Source organism: Meles meles, chromosome 20, assembly GCF_922984935.1.
Source record: "Meles meles chromosome 20, mMelMel3.1 paternal haplotype, whole genome shotgun sequence".
Lineage (NCBI taxonomy): Eukaryota > Metazoa > Chordata > Mammalia > Carnivora > Mustelidae > Meles > Meles meles.
Genome location: NC_060085.1, coordinates 7,423,072 through 7,444,104, shown reverse-complemented (window position 1 = coordinate 7,444,104; position 21,033 = coordinate 7,423,072). Strand labels below are relative to the sequence as shown.

General features: G+C 54.1%; 1 protein-coding gene across 4 annotated transcripts; it reads left to right on the top strand.

The window, feature by feature from the left end:
• The first annotated feature begins 10,243 nt into the window (after nt 1-10,243).
• Nucleotides 10,244-17,796, top strand: S1PR2 (sphingosine-1-phosphate receptor 2). 4 transcript variants are annotated; one of them, XM_045989656.1, is made up of 4 exons: nt 10,244-10,432; nt 12,455-12,532; nt 12,947-12,987; nt 15,271-17,796. In XM_045989656.1, exon 4 carries the CDS (start codon nt 15,313-15,315, stop codon nt 16,369-16,371), a length of 1,059 nt encoding a protein of 352 aa, XP_045845612.1. In that variant the 5' UTR covers nt 10,244-10,432; nt 12,455-12,532; nt 12,947-12,987; nt 15,271-15,312; the 3' UTR covers nt 16,372-17,796. The 4 variants fall into 4 exon arrangements, with proteins under 4 accessions (XP_045845612.1, XP_045845608.1, XP_045845611.1 ...); XM_045989652.1 differs by lacking the exon at nt 12,947-12,987; XM_045989655.1 differs by lacking the exons at nt 12,455-12,532; nt 12,947-12,987.
• The last annotated feature ends 3,237 nt before the right edge of the window (nt 17,797-21,033 follow it).

The following is a 21,033-nucleotide window of genomic DNA, read 5'->3' as shown; positions in this document are numbered from 1 at the left end:
CTTCTGCCTGGAACATACTTCTCCCAGAGTTCCACATGGATTTGTCTCTCACCTCCTTCAATTATTCACTCAAATGTCACCTCCTCCAAGAAGCCTGTCCTGACCACCCCATTCAAAATTGTAATCCCCACTCCTGGCCCTTCAAACCCCCTTATCCTGCCCCCCATCAGTATTTCTCTTCTGACATCCTATGTAATTTCCTGGTTTTTGATACTTTTTGTCTGTCTCCCCCATTAGAACGTAAACTCCCCCAGGACAGAAGTTTTGCTCAGTGTCCTTCCCTGCTGTAGCTCCAACACCCAGGACAGTAGCTGTAACACAGTAGGGGCTCAATACATGTTTCTTTTTTTTTTTTTTTTTTTTTTTTTTTTTTTTTTTAAGATTTTATTTATTTACCTGACAGAGATCACAAGCAGGCAGAGAGGCAAGCAGAGAAAGGAGGGGAAGCAGGCTCCCTGCTGAGCAGAGAGCCCGATGCGGGGCTCGATCCCAGGACACTGGGATCATGACCTGAGCCGAAGGCAGAGGCTTTAACCCACTGAGCCACCCAGGCGCCCCTTTTTTTTTTTTTTTTTAATTTATTTATTTTTATTTGCTTATTTACAGCATAACAGTGTTCATTGTTTTGGCATCACACCCAGTGCTCCATGCAGTACGTGCCCTCCCTATTACCCACCACCTGGTTCCTCAACCTCCCACCCCACCCCACCCCCTCCCGCCGCCCCTTCATAACCCTCTGGTTGTTTTTCAGAGTCCATAGTCTCTCATGGTTCATCTCCCCTTCCAGTTTCCCTCAACTCCCTCTCCTCTCCATCTCCCCATGTCCTCCATGTTTCAATACATGTTTCTTGAGTGAATTCCTTTGCTCAAAATCCTGTTGCAGGGGTATTACCAGAAACAGAGAAAGTCCTCCCTTTGTCTCCTGGGTCTCAAGATCTCTACCGCCCCCCTTCCCCCCCGCCCCGCCGATGTCACAGGAACATAAGATACAAAAAAAAAAAAAAAGAAAAAGGGGTGCCTGGGTGGCTCAGTGGGTTAAAGCCTCTGCCTTCGGCTCAGGTCATGATCTCAGGGTCCTGGGATCGAGCCCCACATCAGGCTCTCTGCTCAACGGGGAGCCTGCTTCCTCCTCTCTCTCTGCCTGCCTCGGCCTACTTGTGATCCCTGTCTGTCAAATAAATAAATAAAATCTTTAAAAAAAAAAAGAAAGAAAAAGAAAAAAAAAGATTATTTACCCAATGACGCTGTAGTCACAGAGACACACGTTCACATCTAGAGGGTGCCACTAAGTGGCTGAGTACCCCTAGACAACTTGTTAGCTCTTTCGGAGTCTGGTCTGCTTAGCCGTGTAAGTGGGACACACGGAAACCCTCCCCTCTTGAGCTGAGTGAACGATCAGAATTCTCTTTTCCTTCCACGTCCACTCCCCACAGTGTTCTTCCCTCCTCAGAAGGAGCCTATGTTCAAGAGTTAGATCACATCCCTCCTCTGCTCAGAACCCTCGTGCCTCTCGTTTTACTCTGAGCAAAAGCCAAAGTCCTCGCTGCAGCCCTCAAGGCCTTGCAGGACCTGTCCTCATCTCCTCCCACCTTCCCCCTTTATTACTCTGTGGTTGAGGCCACACTGGTCTTCTCTCCAGAACTGGTCAATCGCATGTCAACCTCAGGGCCTTTGCACGGGTGCTTCTCCCTGCCTGGACCTCTCATCCTTAAATATCTGCATGACTCACTCCGTTACCTCCTTCAGGTCTTTACTCAAATAATTACCTCGGGTGACTCTGGGTCTAAAGCCACTGTTCCCTTCCTACCCCACATTCTTCACACACCAGCACGCTTACCCCGTTCTAACAGACGATGTCATTTTTTTTACCTTGATTCTTGACTGCCTCTTCCATGAGACCACCAGCTCCTGGAGGATAGGGTCTTTGTTTCTTGCTGGGTCTCCTTGCTAAGAAGAGTGCCAGGCATCCAGAGTACCTCATCTAGGTATTGAGAACCTTCTCCGTACCTAGTAACTAAACAATGGGATGTAGAGAAAGAAGTTTGCATAGGACTCCTCTACCAGCATATTGATTGTGAGCGAGCCTTAATGAAAGGGAGTTAATGACCTCGAGACCTGCATACTGAAAAGCTCAAAGTTTGGCCATTTTGGCCCAAGCCAGGATGGAGGTCAAAGGTTGACGTGTCTGGCCCTCTCCTGTGGATCAAAGGCTCAATGGCAGGTGACCTCTGTCCCCAGTGGTGTGTGGCCAATGTCAGCCTTGCACCTCAGAGAAGATCCCTGCTGACCGCGGGCATGATAGCAATTTAGAGAGCAGACATCGGAAACTGGAGGACCCCCCCCAACATCTGGTCTCTTCTAGTCCCCCATCATGGTGCAATGGTTTTCACAAAGGCCAGAGGTCAAGGATAGAGTATGGGGGGCAGCCCTCGGAGAGGAGGTACAGAGCATGGGTGCAGGCTTGACCAGGGACCCTGACCTACTGGGGAGAGCCGCTCCCTCATCACTGACAAAACATCTGTGTGTTTGTTTGCGACTCTGTTTGTGGGTGACCACCAAGCATGAAGACCAGGAGTCTCCCATTGCAGCAGCCCCCAGAGGCCCCGGGGGTGGGCCTGATTTGCATAGACATTTCCATTCCCTTCAGTTCCCTTCAGTTCAGGCCAGATGGGAAGTAGTGCAGAAAAAAAAGGCCTTGAACCCCTTGGGGCAGGGTACGTGGGCTCCCCAGGCCTCAGTTTCCTCCTCTGTAAAATGGGAGTATAATTACCCCCCCCCATGTTTTGTGTTCGCCCAGGGCCTAGGTACCTTCGGCCCATCCATTCCCTGCTCCGCCCTGCCCCATGGCGAGGGGCTGGCCCTGGCATAGGCCATCCCCTTGCCCATGGGCTCCTGCCCACGTTTAGCCAATGGCAGATCCTGGAGGACGACTGGAGGGCAGAAGACTAGGGAGAGTCAGGGTATTTCTCTCCACCTGGCTCCCACCGGGCACAGCCTCCCTATTTGCTTCTTTCTAAATAGTCTACGCAACCCCTTCCCCAACTTGGGTTTCCTATCTATACAGCCAGCCCCTGCGCTAAATCCCCTCTGTCCATCGAGGTCCCCGTGTAGACCTTGACAGATGTAAGGCAGCTGGGAGGCATTTGGTTTAGTTTGTTTTCAGATACAGTTTTTGGTTTGTTTGTTTTTTTTTAAGATACTGTTGAAGTAACATCAAGTCTTCCATTTTGGGGGTGCAGTTCTGCAAGCGCTCACAAAGACATAGAGTCACGGAACCACCACCACAAGCAAGAGAGGGAATTATTTCATCACCGAAAATCTACTCCCCGCTTAGCCCTTCCTAAGCAGTTCCTTCCACTGTCCTCAGCTCCCTGCAAACCACCGGTCTGTTCCCCGTCCCTCTAGTTTGGCCTTTTCTAGAATGTCATAGAAATGGAATCATCCAGTACATAGCCTTTTGTGTCTGGCTACTTTCCCTCCTTAGAAGGCATTGGAGGGAGTGCCTGGGTGGCTTGGTGGTTAAGCGTCTACCTTCGGCTCAGGTCCTGATCTCTGGGTCCCGGGATCGAGCCCTGCCTCCACCCTGCTTAGTGGGGAGTCTGCTTCTCCCTCTCCCACAGGCACTGCTTGTGTTCCCTCTATGGCTGTCTCTCTCTGTCAAATAAAGTCTTTAAAAAAAAAAAAAGAATACACCGGAGAGTCACCCATTTTGTTCTACGTCACTAGCTCCTTACTTTTGGAACTCGAGGTCACCGATACTCCGTCCTTGAGTGGTCTTCTTCGTAAGGGCGCCCTGCGGTTTGTCTAGCCATTCTCTAGCTGAGGGAGCTGCTGCGAACTTTCGACAGGAACCGGAGCACTATATGTAAGTGCTGGCTTGCTGCAAAGTTGGCCTCTGACGTGCCCAGCTCCCCTAACTGCTGCCTCCCTCATCCAGAGAAAGCTCTGGAAGGCCCAAGACTGTATCTGCTGCAGATGTACAGGGACTGGCCTCCACGGGCAGGCTTCCCGCCCCATCCCCGAAGCGGAGAGTGGGCCCCGAGCCCGAGGAGGAGGCCAGGCGGCCGCAGCCTCACCGCCTGCCAAAATCAGCATCTGGAAAGCTTCTCTACAGTTGGGGCTCCTTCCCCCAGGGCTGTGATGATGACGAGAAACTTGGGACCTGTCTCTGACACTTCATGCAGTTCCTCCTGCCAAAAACCAAGAGCTGGGGGCTGGGGAGGAGAGGGGAGGCCCAGGGAGGACGGAAGGATTAAGGAGAAGAATGTTCCCCATCTTACCAGCGATGGATGCGTCCCGACTGGTAAGCACCGCCCTTCTGTTCTGACCCACTGGGACAGGGATGGGGGGGGGTGGATCACCGTCTTAGGACTAGGACAAGGGCTCGGGATGAGCAGCAGAGCAGAGAGTTCTAGTTCTGTTGGGTCCCCCAATAATGGGTCCGTGATTAAAGGAGCGAGACTGGTACAAAGCAAAGGTCAAGCAAAGCTTTATTTCACGCCAAGCATCAAGAATCAAACCGAATGTCTGGTGAGCGCCTCTTCCAGAGAGGGAGACCTCTCTCTGTTTCAGAGACTGGCTTTTTAAAGATTTTATTTATTTATTTTTTAAAGATTTTATTTATTTATTCGACAGAGAGAGATCACAAGTAGGCAGAGAGGCAGGCAGAGAGAGTGAGAGGGAAGCAGGCTCCCTGCCAAGCAGAGAGCCCGATGCGGGACTCGATCCCAGGACCCCGAGATCATGACCTGAGCCGAAGGCAGCGGCTTAAACCACTGAGCCACCCAGGTGCCCCAGAGACTGGCTTTTATAGAGCAAAGGCCATGTGGTTGGGCCTGGCCATACACAGGTGGCCAATGAAGTTGTAACACACAGAGAAAGCTGCGCAGCCATGCTAGGTGACCAACTGAATTACAATTGACCCGAGTAGACATTTGAACCAGCCTATCGCCTTGGTCAGAACTGGTGCCCAAAAGGTGTCCAAAGGGCGAGACCCATACTCCTTGGTAACTAGGGAGACAGTGTGCGCCCCCACTGATTGAATACCTCCACCTGGCCTGACCCAGCCTTGTACCTGGACTTTGTTACCTGGGACTGGTTTCTGGGACTTGTTTTTAAGTAAGTTCCCCGGGGAGGGGGGGGACAGAGTCAATTTAAGTTTTACAACAAAATGGCAGTTCGACGGGGTGGGGCTGCTCCGGCTGAATAGGCCCTTACAGTTCAAGTCCCACCACTGCTGTGTGCTTTGGTTTCCACATCTTTAAAATGGGGCGATGAGGAAAAAGCAAAACTTTGGAGACAGTAAAAAGATGACTGGTGCCAGGGGCTGGTGCAGGGGGCGGGGCGGGAGGGATGATCTGGTGGAGCACAGAGGACCTTCCAGGCAGTGAAACTACTCCGTGTGAAACGATAATGGTGGGTCATTGGCCATACATTCGTCCAAACCCATAGAACGTATGCCAGGAGTGAACTCCAACACAAACTACGGGCTCTGGGTGTCTCCACACTGAAGCACTGTAACAAATGCACCCCCCCGCCCCCGGGGTGGAAATTTGGTAGTGGGAGGCTGTGCCTGTGTGGGGGCAGAAGGTATATGGGAAATCTCTGTACTTTCCGCTCAGGTTTGCTGTGAACCTAAAACTGTTCTAAACACTGAGGTCTATTAAAAATAATGGGATGATGACAAGAATAATGCCCCCCCCCCTAGCTGTGAGGACTTGTAGAGCCGCGCCCAGCCCCGTCTGTCTGCGTTGTGGGAGCGTTAGCCATTATTGTCGGCGGCCCTGTAATTAATGGAGGCTGCTCCAAGCCTCTTCCTTCTCTTCTTTTCCCCTGCCTGGGAGCTCCCCAAGAAAAGGGCCTCGTTTCCTTCCTCTTCCAAAGTCTCTGATTCAAGGCCCTCCCCCCCAATCAGGGCTCAGCTTTCCCCTTCACCTCCCAGACCATCAGGAAGTCTAGGATTGCAGTGTTTTCCAGCTCTTTTTTCCAGCCCATTCCCTCAGCAGACCGCCAAGACCTGGGGTTGACCCAGAAGTAGGAGGTGGAGGAGAGGGAGGAGGCGGAAGTCGTCTGTTGGTATATCTGTGTGTCTCTGGGGACATCACCTTTGTCTAGGAGCCATGGTCCCCTGACAGAGAGCCCGGATATGTCTGTGGCCTTGATATCACCCCACCCCCAGGTCCCTTGGGGGGTGGCAAACTGCTGAGCCAGCCGGGGCTGAGTGGGGGGGGGCACTTCCTCCCCAGCCTTTGGGTCCCCACAGAGAGCTGAGATTTCCGCTCCGATAGCTCCCTGGTGAGGGGAGGACCCAGTTTGCTTTGTGCTTTGTGCCCCGTGGGTTGAACACCTGGTTTCTAGAGGTTGTCCAGGCAACACACTTCACTTGGCAGAGGTTTCAGTGAGTTTTTGCTGAGGTCTGATCGGACCCTAAGGTCTGGCCTGGAACTGAATGGAAATCTGGCTCAGGAAAAGGAACAAAGTCATTGTCTGACTTTTCTTTATCTCCCCATCAAGGTCCTACTACCTGTGTTAGGACGATCTCGTTTCTTCTCTGTCTCCGACTTCATGCGGGGCTCGACCCCAGAACCCTGGGATCATGACCCAAGCCGAAGGCAGATGCTTAACCCACGGAGCCACCCAGGCGCTCCTTGTTTCTTTTTATTCTTTTTTGTTTAAATGTTTATTCTTTTGGGGCGCCTGGGTGGCTCCCTTGGTTAAGCAGCTGCCTTCGGCTCAGGTCAAGATCCTGGGGTCCTGGGATTGAGCCCCGCATCGGGCTCTCTGCTGGGTGGAGATCCTGCTTCTCCCTCTCCCTCTGCCTGCCGCTCTGCCTACTTGTGCTCTCTCTATCGCTCTGTCAAATAAATAAATAAAATCTTTTTAAAAAGTTTATTCTTTTTTAAGAGTGTGTTTATTATTAATATAAATTTATTCTTTTTCGACATGTTTCTTCTTTTTAAGTATCGTTCTTCTTTTAAAAATATGTTAATTATTTAAAAAATGGGGGACATATGTTAATTATTAATATAAATTTATTTAATAGCAATATGTTGCATACTATATCGGTATTTTTATTAGCCATGTTATTGTTTATGTTATTGACAATAGTCATTATTTTTATGATAAGAATGATTTATGACTAAGAAGTCTGGTGATTTGTGACCCATTATTTGATCTTTCATGTCTTTGTCAATTTTTAAAATTGATAATGTGAGCTAAAAATTTCCAACGGTTCCCCCAGGGTACACCGTAAAGATCTGGCCTCCTCTCACCTGTTCCCCTGCCCCCAGTTCCTCTGCCAGAGGGTAACCACCGTGACTGGTGTCTTGTGCCTTCTCCCAGAGGTGGCCGGTGAGCAGACAGGCAAATGTGTGTGTATTTATACAACCCTTACACCCAGAAACGCGGGCAAGCAATGCAAACCAATGTGCATTGTGCTTATTTTCAACTTAACATGTTGAAGACAGTTTCACACCAAGACTAATCCATTTTCACTTTTTAATAGGCCTAAATGGATCAATTTTAATTTCTTTTTGTATCCTTTTGCTTTTCAACACTCTTTTTTTTTTTAAGGTCTTATTTACTTGACAGAGAAAGACACAGCGAGAGAGGGAGGGAACACAAGCAGGGGGAGTGGGAGAGGGAGAAGCAGTCTCCCCGCTGAGCAGGCAGCCTGATGCAGGGCTCGATCCCAGGACCCTGGGATCATAACCTGAGCTGAAGGCAGACGCGTAACGACGGAGCCACCCAGGTGCCCTGCTTTTCAACACTCTTTATGAAGTATATACATACAGAAGACTGCACCCAACCTCTCTTTCTACTGGTTGCATTGTCTAGGTAACAAGCCACCTTAATTTTTTTTTTTTTAAATTTCAGCTCTCTTGAGGCATCATTGACATATGAAACTGTGAGATATTTAAAGTGTATATCATGTTGATCTGAAACATGTAGACGCTGTGAAAGAGTACAGCTAGTTGACGAACACATTTGTCATCTCCCATATTTACGTTGTGTGTGTATCAGAGCATTTAAGTTCCCCTCTCTTGGCGAATTTCAATGATACAATATGGCGTCAGCTAGGACAGCCACCCCTTTTACGTTAGAGCCTCAGACATTATTCACCTTACAGCTGCAAGTTTGTACCCTTTTACCCAGCTCTCCCTTTGCCCTCCTCACCGCAGCAGCTGGCAATCACCACTTTCCTCCTCTCTGTTTCTCTGAGTTTGACCTTGTTTTGTCTTGTTTAGATTCCACATATAAGCGATAACCAAACACTATTTGTCTTTCTCTGCTTGGCTTATTTCACTTTGTATAATCTCTCCGGGTTCATCCATGCTGTTGAAAATGGCAGGATTTTCTTCCTTCTCATGGCTGAATACTATTCCACCGTGTGTGCACATCGTGTTTTCTTTTTAAATGATTTTTAAAAGATTTTATTTATTCATTTGAGAGAGATAGAGAGAGAGCACAGCTGGGGCGGGGGAGGTGCGGAAGGGGAGGAAGAAGCAGACTGCCTGCTGAGCAGGGAGCCCATCCCAGGACTCGATCCCAAGACCCTGGGATTGTGACTTGAGCCAAAGACAGATGCTTAACTGACTAAGCCATCCAGGTGCCCCTATACCACATTTTCTTTATCCATTCCTTCACTGACGAATGCTGAGGTTATTTACATATCTTGGCTATTGTGTATAATGCTGCGATGAACATGGGAGTGCAGATAACCCTTTTTATCCTTGTTTATTTCAACGTTCTTGACTGAAGTATGATACACATACAGAAAAGTGCACCGAACCTCTCCTTGTCATTGCATCATCTAGGTCTCTAGCAGTCCACTTTGAATTTAACTTATTACTGGCATAGGATACACGTGCACATGTTACAAAAATCAAGTTAGGAGAGGGTTCATAGAATGAAAGCAGCCTCCCTTCCAAGCCCTGTCCCTATCTCCCCCTTCCACTCCCAGGGAATTCACTGGTTTCTTCTTTCTCCAATATTCTGCATATTCTGAGGATATGTGGTGGAACATCAGCTCCACAGGGACCCAGAGTTTTGTCTGATTTGATCTTGATATATCTCCAGCCTTTTAGGATACTGTCTGGTACACAGCAAGTGCTTAATGTATCTGGCAAATAGAGTATATGAAAGTTATGTATGCATTTTCACAAATAGTGTCCTCCTAAAAGGCTCTTTTTTTTTAAAGATTTTATTTATTTATTTGAGAGAGAGACAGTGAGAGAGAGCATGAAAGGGGAGAAGGTCAGAGGGAGAAGCAGACTCCCGGTGGAGCTGGGATCCTGATGCAGGGCTCAATCCCAGGACTCCGGGATCATGCCCTGAGTGGAAGGCAGTCGCTTAACCAACTGAGCCACCCAGGCACCCCTAAAAGGCTGTCTCTTGTACCTGAACATAAGCTCCAAAATGGTAAGACCCTTTTTTCTGGTTTCGTTCACTGCTGTTGCCCAAGAGGTGTACCAAAAATGTTTGTTGAAGGAACCAAGGGCTCTCCTATTACGCTGCCTAGCTGCTGATCTCTCACACACACGTGTGTGTGCATGAATGTGAGTGAGGGTGTCCTTCCCTCTCAGCAGCTAGGCACACAGAGTCGCCCGGGAAAAGCTGAATGAGGAAAAGAGAGGGAAACCAAAGAACCCTATGGAAGATTGGGCCCCAAGCTGGAAGGTGGGCTGAACCTGGGCCTTCTTGTCTGGTTGACTCCAGCAAGGGTGGCTCGGAGATCATCAGCAGAGGCAAGGGAGACTGTTGGGTGCTCCCACTTTTCCAGGGCTCTTTTCTGAATTTTGAGGTCTTATCAAGGCAAGAGCTACTCCTGTCTTTGGGCCAAGGCCTGGCACATAGTGGGGACTTGATTTGCTGGAGGAACTCGGAGCAGGGGCTTCGTGCCCTTTGGTTGCGTTGACACATAGGGGCTTTGGTGTCTCCTTGTTGAGTATATAAATGGGGTCCCAGGTTCTCCAACTCCGGGGTCCCAGGGATGACCCAAGAGTACATCTACAATTGAAGACAGTTGTTTCAGGGTGAAGACAGTGGTTTCACGGAGCCGCGTGACGTCATGCTCCCGCAAGTTCTCACGACTGGGTCCTGGGAGGGGCAGGGCGGGGGTGGGGGTGGGGGAGGTGCGGACAAAGGGACCCCGTGCGCCTCCCCCGCGGTCCCCAGCGCGCGCGGCAGGGCAGACCCGCCACATCTGGAATTCGTTGCAGCCGCCGCCGCCGGAAAGGGGAGGGGAGGAGGGCGGGGCGAGTGGGGGGGCTAGGCGGTGTCTCTCCCCGCCCCCCTGTGTCCCCGGTCGGGAGCCCCGGGACGCAGTCCCAGTACGGCGGGCAGCCCCAGCCCCTGCCGATGCCGTCCCGGGGACGCAGACGCCAGAGCGAGCCCCTCCGGCCAGGGCAGGGACCCGGGCCGGCCCAGCCAGGTGAGTGTGCGGGACGAGTGGGAAGCAGAAAGGACGGGCCCAGGATCCCTGAGTCGCAGGATCGGAGCTGGGTAGCCAGGCCAGGGGTCGGGGGCGCACCGGGGCGCGCAGGCGCCGCCCGTGCTTCTGCTGCACGGAGGGAGTGGTCACTGTGCGCCCTCTCCACGACTCCGGGCGTCCCCTACAGCCTCGGCTGCGAACCCCCAGACTGAGCTCCCCGCCTTCCCGGGCGGCAGGAAGTTGGCGCGGAAGAGAAGGCGGATCCGAGCTCTTTCGGCCAGAGACTGGGAGGCAGAGCGTTGTGGTCCGGGACCGAGGGTTTGGGGAGTGTGTGTGAAGGGGAGGAGCCCTCCCGCAGGCCGACTCCGGCTGGGCCAGAGCGAAAGGTGCAGGGAGCCGCGGAGCCTCTAAGTCAAGGGACGGGGTCCCTGGGGAGGGCCGTCTGCCCCACCGCCTGCAGGTCTGCCTCTGTGCCTCAGTTTCCCCGAGTAGTTCGTCTTCTTCAGTCGCCCCCTCGGGGGTGTGGCTTTGTTCTGGAAGGAAAGGGAACGTAAGTGTGTGACTCCCGCGCCTCTCCTTTCACCTGGGGCCCAGGGACGGGGCGGAGGTGCAGTCACCCGTGGCGCGGACCTCGTGTGTTCGGGGACCCAGTCGAGCGTCGGAACCTCGCCCCCTCCTCCGGCACGAGTTGACTCACCCGGGGATTTCCATGCCCTCCCCCGACTCTGCGCCAGTCAGATGCTCCTGGAGCCACGCGCTGAGCCCACGGATCCCCGCGTGGCGCGATGGTGGTTTGGTATTTACCGAGCGGCTGCAACTGGGATCACACACACCCCCAACTCCCGCCTCTAAGCCCTCCGGGAATATTGGGGCGAAGCTCCCGGCGGGACGCAGAGTTGTCCCCGCCCCCCCGCCACGAGAGATGTAGGGGTTCCTCGCGTGTGGCTGTCGCGAGAGAGGCCCCAGCGGGAGCGAGTGTGGATACCGCGCATTCCACCGCCAGATAAGGAGGCCTAGACTGCAGCCGGAGGGCGGGGGCGGGTCCTGCCGCTGTCTCCACCGAGACGCGCTGGGCTTTGCACGATCAGGGGGCTGCCGGCGACCGGAGGCGTCTCCAGCCTTTGCTGTGGTTTGGGGGCTAGGCTGAATTTAGGTGCCTCTACCTCGGGGACCCTCGGGGCTTTGTTCACTCGTCCGTCCGTCCATCCATCATCCATCCATCCATCCATCCATCCATCCATCCATCCATCACACACGTTTTCAGAGCGCCTTCTGTGGCCAGGCATCACGCCAAAGGGGCCAAAAACAGACTTGGTCGCTGGCCTCCAATACTCATCTTTTACCACGGAAGCCAGACAGAACACAATAAAAATACAATAACAATCTCTGAGGATGGCAAGTTGTGTGAAGATAATGAAGCAAGGTGCTGTCATAGAGAGGCCCCGGAGAAGGTGGCCATGGCAGACCGACGGTCAGAGGAGACCCCTCCGAGCCGGTGACCTTAAAACCGAAACCAGAAAGAGGGGAAGACAGTCATTCCAGAATTTGAGGGAAGGGCACGCCAGGTGGAAGCAGAGCAAAGTCTCTGAGGCAGGGATGGGGGCACCTAGGAGGGGAGCGTGGGAGGAGGCTAGATGGGCAAGGGCCAGGCCATTTTGGGCAGTGGGGAGCCATGGAAGAATTAGGAGGTGAGGGAGTGACACAGTGTATTGGCTTTGTGAACTAAACAGCTCCCCCTGGTTGCTGCATGGAGAACCGCAGTGTAGGGCGGGCCTGACCGCTTAAGGGAAACCAAAAGTAGGAGTGGGCGCACTGCCCTAGGGCCAATGGCATGGATCAGTGAGTGACAGTGGGACTGTTAGCACGGGGCCTGCCTCAGTGGGACTTGGAGGAGGGGCTCCTGGAAGCCGCTGAGGCTTTCCCTGTCCTTCCTCTCTTCTAATCTCCCACGGAACAGTCTTGGTCTATCTTCCCCTCCCTCCAAACCCTACCCTGTCAATTGTCCCTCTCATTCCATTTCAGGCCTGGCCATTCCCCGGCTCTGAGCCCAGTGACCTCTTACTGAGCCTCTGGGAAGAAGTTAGGACGGCCTTGGTGAAGGTGAGCGGGAGACAGGCCCTGCGTTTAGCCAGGTCTGGGAGCCTGACACAGGGAGGGAAGCAGCCAAGGCCTCTATCTGCCCTGGTGGGGGTGCCCCTTCGGCCAGCCCCAATCTTCAGGCCCCGCTTCCTCTTTCTGGGAAGCATGAGCCTGCCTTAAGCTCTGTCTTCAGCAAAGTCCTGGTGGGGAAGATGAGAAGAGGGAAGCGGTGTGGGCCTCGGTTTCCCCTGCTCTAACTAGGCGAGCCACCCCTCCTTCTGAGGAAGCCTTGACAGCCTCCAAGGGCTGCAGAAAGTGAGTGTGCAGCCCCCGGTCTCCACCCCCCCCCCCCGGCCCCCGCCCGCCCCGGGAAGAAGACAGACTTTCGGTGGACCTCTGGGGTGTGAGGACTGAGCCCAATTCTTATTTCTCCAGGAAGCCTCCATAAATCTTCCTCTTGGCTGCCAGACCAGAAGGTTGGTGGCCCCGTGTGAGGGAGGGGTGAAGGGGGTGGCCTAGGCTTTTCGCCCACCAGCACGGGTGCTTCCCAGGCCTGCAATGGGCTCTTGATTCTCAGTCATGAACCCCAGGAGGGGCCCAGGAGGCCAGGGCAGCCTGGGGGGCGTCTGGTCGGCGTGACCCGGCGGTCAGGCCGCCGGTTCACACTCTCCCCAGGGACATCCACACAGCCCTAACTCTGTTCTCTGAAAGATGTGGTCGGCCTGCAAAGGACCAATCGCGAGCGCCTTCCTTAGAGCGCCCCCGACTGGGCCAATCAAATGCCGAGGACGGAAAGCTCAGGCCAATGGGCGAATCGCTCAAGGCCCTGGGATTGAAAATCAGCCAATCAGGGCGCGGGCTGTTTCTGCCCCGAAGGCCGGTCTAGTGGGGCGGAGGCCAGGGCCAGGCTAGCTCCCGGCCGGCTGCAGCCTGCAACGGCCAGAGGGCATCGGGGCGCCCAGGGCCCGGTCCGGCGGCGGAACAAGGGGCCTCTGTTTGGCGATCTGGGCGGGGCGGCAGTCTCCGGGGATGCGCACAAGCCTTTCTCTGTTTCCAAACTAGGACGGATGCCACTTCACCCAGGGGGAGCAGCTGCCTCTGTCAGGCCCCCGGCCAGGGCCTCCTCTGAGGGGGCGTCCAGGGACTGAGATGGCTTGGGTAACCCCGGAAGCCCCCCATAATTCCCAGGCTCACTAGGAACCAGCCTAACAAGCCTTTTCTGGAACCGTACTCCAGGAGCGCACGTGTTCCTTGCCGGGCCTGTTTCCAGGCACCTAGAGAGGGCTCTTCCCGCTCCCTCCCCAATTAGCTAAAGGCTGGAGCTTCCTCCTGGCTCCCCTCAGCGAAGGGCAGACACTGCAGCAGCCCCTCTGAGCCTACCCCCCACCGCCACGAACTGGGAGGAGGCCATGATCTTGGTCTCTCTGCCCACGCTTCTTCCCGCCCCCTCCCCCCACAGCTCAGTTTTCCTTGAGAGGGGGGGTGACTCAGGCTTTCATGGAAACAAATGCCCGTCCCCCCTCTCCTCTCAACCCCCTCTCCCGGTGCCTCTCGCCCCCTCTTCGGCTCACATGACTTCAGCGCTGCAGCCCTGCCCCATCTTCCCAGCCAGGACCTCCCAGACTGGTCTCCTGTGGCTCCCCCCATCCCATCACCCCCTCCCAGCCTTTCCCACACCGGATGTGACTGGGAAGTGAGGACTCCACCCTGCTTCTTCCTGGGGCCTCACATCTGGATTTCATCCTGGCTGGGGGGTGGGGTGGAATGCCAGCGCCCTGCCCACCCCTCTGGGACCCTCTGGCCCAGGGCAAGGCTAGATGGTGCCGATGAGAACAGGATGTTGGGAATCTTGCCTGGCTAACTCAGTCTACATTCCCTCCCCAAAGATTGGCTGGAGGGCACCTAGTCCCCAGCTGCGTGTGCGGCAGGAAGAGGGGGGCTAATATATTTATTTATTCAGTGCTTGCTATGTGCTAAGGGTGCCTCTTGTGCTATTCAAGAGGATTTTCCCATTTCCCCTATAGAGTGGGCTTTCTTCTCCGCGTTGCCCAGATGAGGACATTGCGGTGAGAGGCCGAGTGTTGAGTGACTTGCCCAAGGTCTCACTGCATGTCAGCTGGAGTGGAGTTGAACCCTGGATTGCCTCCAAGGTCTTCGTCCTTGAAGATGCCATGACCTCTGAGATGCTTAAACCTCAGGGCCACCCTGGTGTCTCCCCAAGACCTTATCTCGGGAGCACCCATGGCCGCAAGGCTTAGACCCAGCCTGAAATCCAGGGCAGTGGGTGGTAATGAGCGGGGGATGGTGCAATCAGCAGCCAGCATCTTGCTGACCCAGGTTGGCAGGCGGCATGAGGCCCCGGGCTCCAGTGTATTCCAAAAGGGAGACGAACCCTCCAGGCCCTGCCCAAGGCTTGCTGTCTGGGGAGGTGAGCAAGAGTTCTGAAAGTTTACTTTGTGTCCCTCATGCTCTTTGGGGGAGCTTCTGTTCTTCTGAGACCTCACAACCTCGAGGTTATAGAGGCTTTGGGGAGGTTTTCTGGCTTTACCACTTACCGGCTTTGAGACTTACAGCAAGTGAGTTAACCTCTCTGGGTTTCCGGTTGGTAAAGCAGGGAAGACGATGCTTCTGACTTCGTGTGGCCGCTCAGTGAGAAGGGAGGGAGCTGGGATTCAAACCACAGCCACCCAAAGTCAGAACCCAGGAAGCAGCCACAGCACTGACCGATCTGTCTGTCTGTCTGTCTTCTCTCTCTGCAGCTCTGACAGCCTCATGGCCCTGGCGGGCCGCTGAGCCCCACCATGGGCAGCCTGTATTCAGAGTACCTAAGCCCCAGCAAGGTCCGGGAACACTACAATTACACCAAGGAGACTCTGGACACTCAGGAGACGCCCTCCCGCCAGGTGGCCTTGGCCGTCATCATCATCCTCTGCTCCGCCATCGTGGCGGAGAACTTGCTGGTGCTCATCGCGGTCGCTCGCAACAGCAAGTTCCACTCAGCCATGTACCTGTTCCTGGGCAACCTGGCCGCCTCGGACCTGCTGGCAGGAGTGGCCTTCGTCGCCAATACCTTGCTGTCGGGCCCGGTCACGCTGGGGCTGACCCCGGTGCAGTGGTTTGCCCGAGAGGGCTCCGCCTTCATCACACTCTCCGCTTCTGTCTTCAGCCTCCTGGCCATCGCCATTGAGCGGCATGTGGCCATTGCCAAGGTCAAGCTCTACGGCAGCGACAAGAGCTGCCGCATGCTGCTGCTGATCGCGGCCTCGTGGCTCATCTCGCTGGCTCTCGGCGGCCTGCCCATCCTTGGGTGGAACTGCCTGGGCCATCTCGAGGCCTGCTCCACTGTTCTGCCGCTGTACACCAAGCACTACGTGCTCTGTGTGGTCACCATCTTCTCCGTCATCTTACTGGCCATCGTCGCTCTGTATGTCCGCATCTACTGCGTGGTCCGCTCCAGCCATGCCGACGTGGCCGGCCCCCAGACGCTGGCCCTGCTCAAGACGGTCACCATCGTGCTGGGTGTCTTCATCGTCTGCTGGCTGCCGGCCTTTAGCATCCTGCTCCTGGACTACGCCTGCCCCGTCCGGTCCTGCCCTGTCCTCTACAAGGCCCACTACTTCTTTGCCTTCGCCACTCTGAACTCATTGCTCAACCCCGTCATCTACACGTGGCGCAGCCGGGACCTGCGGCGGGAGGTGCTGCGGCCGCTGCGGTGCTGCCGGCGGGCGGCGGGGGTTCAAGGACGGCGGGGTGGGACCCCGGGCCATCGGCTCCTGCCTCTCCGCAGCTCCAGCTCCCTGGAGAGGGGCATGCACATGCCTACGTCGCCCACGTTTCTGGAGGGCAACACGGTGGTCTGAGGGGCAAGTGGGCTACCAGGCCATGACACAGGGCTCCGTGGACAGAGAGCTGCCTCCCTGGACAGAGAGGGGGCTGCGAAGCAAGATGCCCGTACACCACAGACCTGGGTGACCTTGAAAATATTTCACCCTGGGCTCGGCCCGCTGAGACCCCCCAGCCGGCAGATGGCAGAGTTCCAACGGGGTCCGAGGCTAGTGCAGTAACTGATGTGACCGCCTTCAGAACTGGATCGCGGGGAGGCCCCGGGGGACCTGGAAGGGGCCTGGGTGACCCAGCAGGCAAGCACTCAGGTGACACGGCAGGCAAGCACTCCAGCGGGGGGAGCTCAGGGCAGGAACAAATCACAACCCGGTACAAGGGATTTCAACATTTCACGACTCTCTGACCCTCTGCCCGGCACGGAACTTCCCTCTCTGAATCCAGCCCCGCCGTCACCTTTTCCTGACAACCTTAGGCCACTTCCCCACAACCACTGTTCCCAAAGGGCTGGAGGCCTCCTCCCTGACTGTCCTGGGCGGCCCCAGCTGACAGTTGCAAGGCCCCAATCCACAGCTTCCCCAAATTTCACCAGCTGCCCGGTTCGGCGGCTTCCTCCCTTTCCTCTGTCTCTCCACGAGATGCGGGCAAGCCACAGGGTTGGGGTAGGAGCTGGATGCTATTCTCAGACCTCATTGGCCAATTGCACTATTTGGGGGCACAAAGGAGTCACCAAGGGCTGGAAAAACTGGTCTGGGGGGCTGAGGAGGGCTCTGGGCCTCCTGGTGGGAAAGGGTGAAACTTGAGTAGGTTCTAGGGGAGTTATTGGCAGAGGACCCCCATTCCTAAAAACCACCCCCCTGCCCAAGGTAGTCCCACCTCCAGCGCAGGCAGGGTAACCAGATCTCCTGAGGCAGGGCAGCCTTGAGCCCGCTGTGCCTCCTTTCAAGTTGCATTGTATGGAGAGGCCTGGGGGTGGGGGGGCCCGAGGATGATGCTTGTGGGGTGCTCCCTCCTCGCCTGCCCCAGAAGGACTTTGCTAAATTCCATGGATAAATGGAAAGGATGTTGCGGTACAAATTTATATTTATGTGTGTCTGTGTGCGCGTGTGCGTGATTCGTGTGACCTCCTCTCCCCACCGTGCTCCCCCAGAATGGATGCTGTTGTTGTCTCATGTCTGTGTTGAAGCTGCCAAAGAGGGGTCCGGCCCCCACACAGACCCCTTTGTGATTGCTGGCTCATCTCCCCGCTTGAGAGCTGGGGTACAGCTCTCCTCGGGGAAGGAAACCTCATGCCTCAAAGCAATTTCTTGTGAATGCAAAGGCTGGGGAAGAGGGTGTTGGGGGGGCAAGGAGCCAGTCGGGGGCCTGTCTCCCCCCATACAGCTCCCCAGATGCCCCTCGTGCCTGAGACCCGGACCCAGGCCAATAAACGGTTCAACTCCTCATTTGGGTGGTTGTTGTCTTTTGAGGCTTAAGGTGGCCATTGCCCTAACTGGCACCCGGTGGCTGGAGGGTGCATGGGATAGGGAGGGTGGACGGGATGGGGAGGGTGGCTGCCGCCCAGGCCGCTCATACTTTGTCAGCCTTCCTATTCTGTGCCCCAACCCCGAGCCCCACCCAAGCCAGGATTACAGTGACTTCTGAGAAAACAGGGTGAATGCTGACCTTTCCCTTAGGGCATCTGTCTGGCCCTTCCCAGTGATTAATTAGACTCCCGACCTCCCTGTTTCCCTTCAGAGATAGCCTGGCAGGTGTGGGGAGGTCCCCTACTTCACCTCATCTTACCTACCTGTTCCCTCCCTAGGAGATGGTCTTAGGGGACGTGAGCCCTGATGACCCTCCAGGGCTCAGTCTTCCCCAAAGGAATGGGTAACTTTTCATCAAGCACTTCCCATGACATGAATCCCCAGAAGGTGGGAGTTACTATGAACTATCATGGAGATGTGGGTTCAGAGAAAGTAAGTGAGCCGCTCGGGGTCACACAGCTAGCTGGGGCAAGGGCCTGTCTGGATAGGAACTCAGGCAGGATCAATTTGCAACCCAGTACAAGGGATTTCAACATTTCCCTGGGCTTACTCTGGATCCCGCCAGTCCCACCACTGGGCCAGAGAAAGTATCCTCCACCCACTCTTTGCAGTGGAAGGAGTTGGGGGAGTGTGAGCTGCCAGACCCCACCCAGAACCCGGAGAAACCCAGATGGGACACAGCTGGGGGGTGGGTTCCTAGCTCTCGACTCCAGGCTGACACTCCCTTCTGTGCAAAGGCACAGGGCCCAGCAGCTCCTTTGAAGATAGATTTGGAGCTCTGATGGGGAACCCAGTCCCCTAAGTTAGAGCCCCACCCAGCACAACGACGACGCAAACACTAGAGTGGCCAATGAGAGAAGGAGTGGGGCAGACAGCCACCACACGCTGCAAGGTCTGCACTCTCCATCGAATCCCTCCTTCAGCAGCTCACAGACAACCTCTGCTTGGAAACCCGAGCCCCAGCTGAGAGGAAGGGACAGAAGAGGTACGGGGCCAGGCCAGAGTCAAAAGATTTCCTCCAGATACACACCTGCTTTCTCTATTGCCTCCTTCCCGGTCTCTGCTCAAACACCCTCTCCTCAGAGAGGCCTGCCCTATCTTCTACTCTATTTCTACTCTATCGAATCCCTCTCCTGCTCATCACTTGGGAGGATGTTATAGATCACTTTATCCATCTCCTCTCCTCCATTAAAATGCGAGCACCTTGAAGATAGGACGGCAACTGTCTTACCACCGTCTGTGGCGTCTTGAATGGTACTTGCTATGTTCCTACCGCAGAACCTTTGCACCTGATGTTCCTTCTGCCTGGAATGACCTTCCCCCACATATGCCTGTGTTGCCTCTCTGGTCCTTCTGCCCTACAATAAAATATCCCCCTGGGTGAGGCCTCTGGCCATGCTTACATTTCCGGTCCTATCTACTTACCTTGTTACTCTCTTACATGCAAAACATTTTTCCTTTTCATCCTGACTTTTTTTTTTTTAAAGATTTTATTTATTTATTTGACAGAGAGATCACAAGTAGGCAGAGAGACAGACGGGGGGTGGGGGGTGGCAAAGCAGAGAGCCCGATGTGGGACTCGATCCCAGGACCCTGGGATCACGACCCGAGCCAAAGGCAGAGGCCCAACCCACTGAGCCACCCAGGTGCTCTCATCCTAATTATTTTCTACCTCCCCCTTTGGAATGCCACTTCTGTGACAGCGGGGTTTGTGTCTGTCCTGCTCACTGCTTGGCCGTGGTGTTCAGAACAGTGGTGAGGATACAGCAGGTGCTCAATAAATGTTTGCCAAATGAATTAAAACAAAAGCACACACTGGTCTTTTCAGCGAGACCTTTATTTCCTATGAAGAAAATAAAATAGAGAAAGCAATGGTTTGGGGTACTCTGTAGACTCTATTATTGGCACTCTGACAGGTTAAAACAAACAAACAAAAAAATGGAAGCAGCAGAGAGGTCAGGGAATCTGACCAAGGTCATCCACATGAGTGGAGGGGCAGGGATTTGAACCCCGGCAGTCCTTGGCTGAAAACTGCAGTCACATCTGATCCTTCTCAGTATTCTGGCCTGAAGATCTAATTTGCTGACATCTCTCAAATCTTGGAGCCTAGAATGGAGCAGACCAACCCACAGGGATGTAAGATGATTTTCCCTACGGAGGCTGTTGGCCATGAGGGAGCATCAGAATCTCCTACAATAACCTGGTAAAATGCTGGTCCTTAAGGGTCTAGCATGTGAGATGTGGCTAGAGCGATGCAGGAGCTGAATTTTAATCTTAATTAATTTAAAAGTGAAGAGCCACAAGTGGCCATTGGCTAGAGTACTAACAGCACAATTCTAGATTGCAGATCTGGTCCCCACAGCCTTTGAGCAGCTGAACCCTCTCGGCATTATGCCATCATTTCAAAAAAAAATTCGTAAGTCTTACCACCTTTATTATTATTTTGAATGACATTGTAGCTTCCACTTATTATTTTTTAAAGATTCGATTTATTGGGGTGCCTGGGTGGCTCAGTGGGTTAAAGCCTCTGCCTTTGGCTCAGGTCATGATCCCAGGGTCCTGGGATCGAGCCCCACATTGGGCTCTCTCCTCCATGGGGAGCCTGCTTCCTCCTCTTTCTGCTTGCCTCTCTGCCTACTTGTGATCTCTATCAAATAAATAAAATCTTTAAAAAAAAAGAATCTAAATAGTAGTTTAAAAAAAAAGATTCTATTTATTTATTTGACAGACAGAGATCGCAAGCGGGCAGAGAGGCAGGTGGGCGGGTGGGGGGATCAGGCTCTCCGCTGAGGGCCCGAGGTGGGACTCAATCCCAGGACGCTGAGATCATGATCTGAGCCAAAGGCAGAGGCTTAACCCACCCAGGTGCCCCTCCACTTATTATTTCATGATTTTTGGAATATTTCTTTTAATTATGACATCAAGATTAGTCATTTGCAGATGACAGAAAACAAATATTAGTAACTTAAATTAAGAGACAGAAATTGATTTCTCTCATATAAAAGGGTTTCAGAGGAAATTGGTCCTGGATAAGGACAGATGCCTCGTTACCAGCGGTCCAGACTCCTATTCTCTTCCTTTCTCTCCCCTCCCTCTCCTTCCCCCCCCTTCCTCTCCTCCTCCTTCCCCCTTCCCTCCTCCTCCCACTGCCTTCCT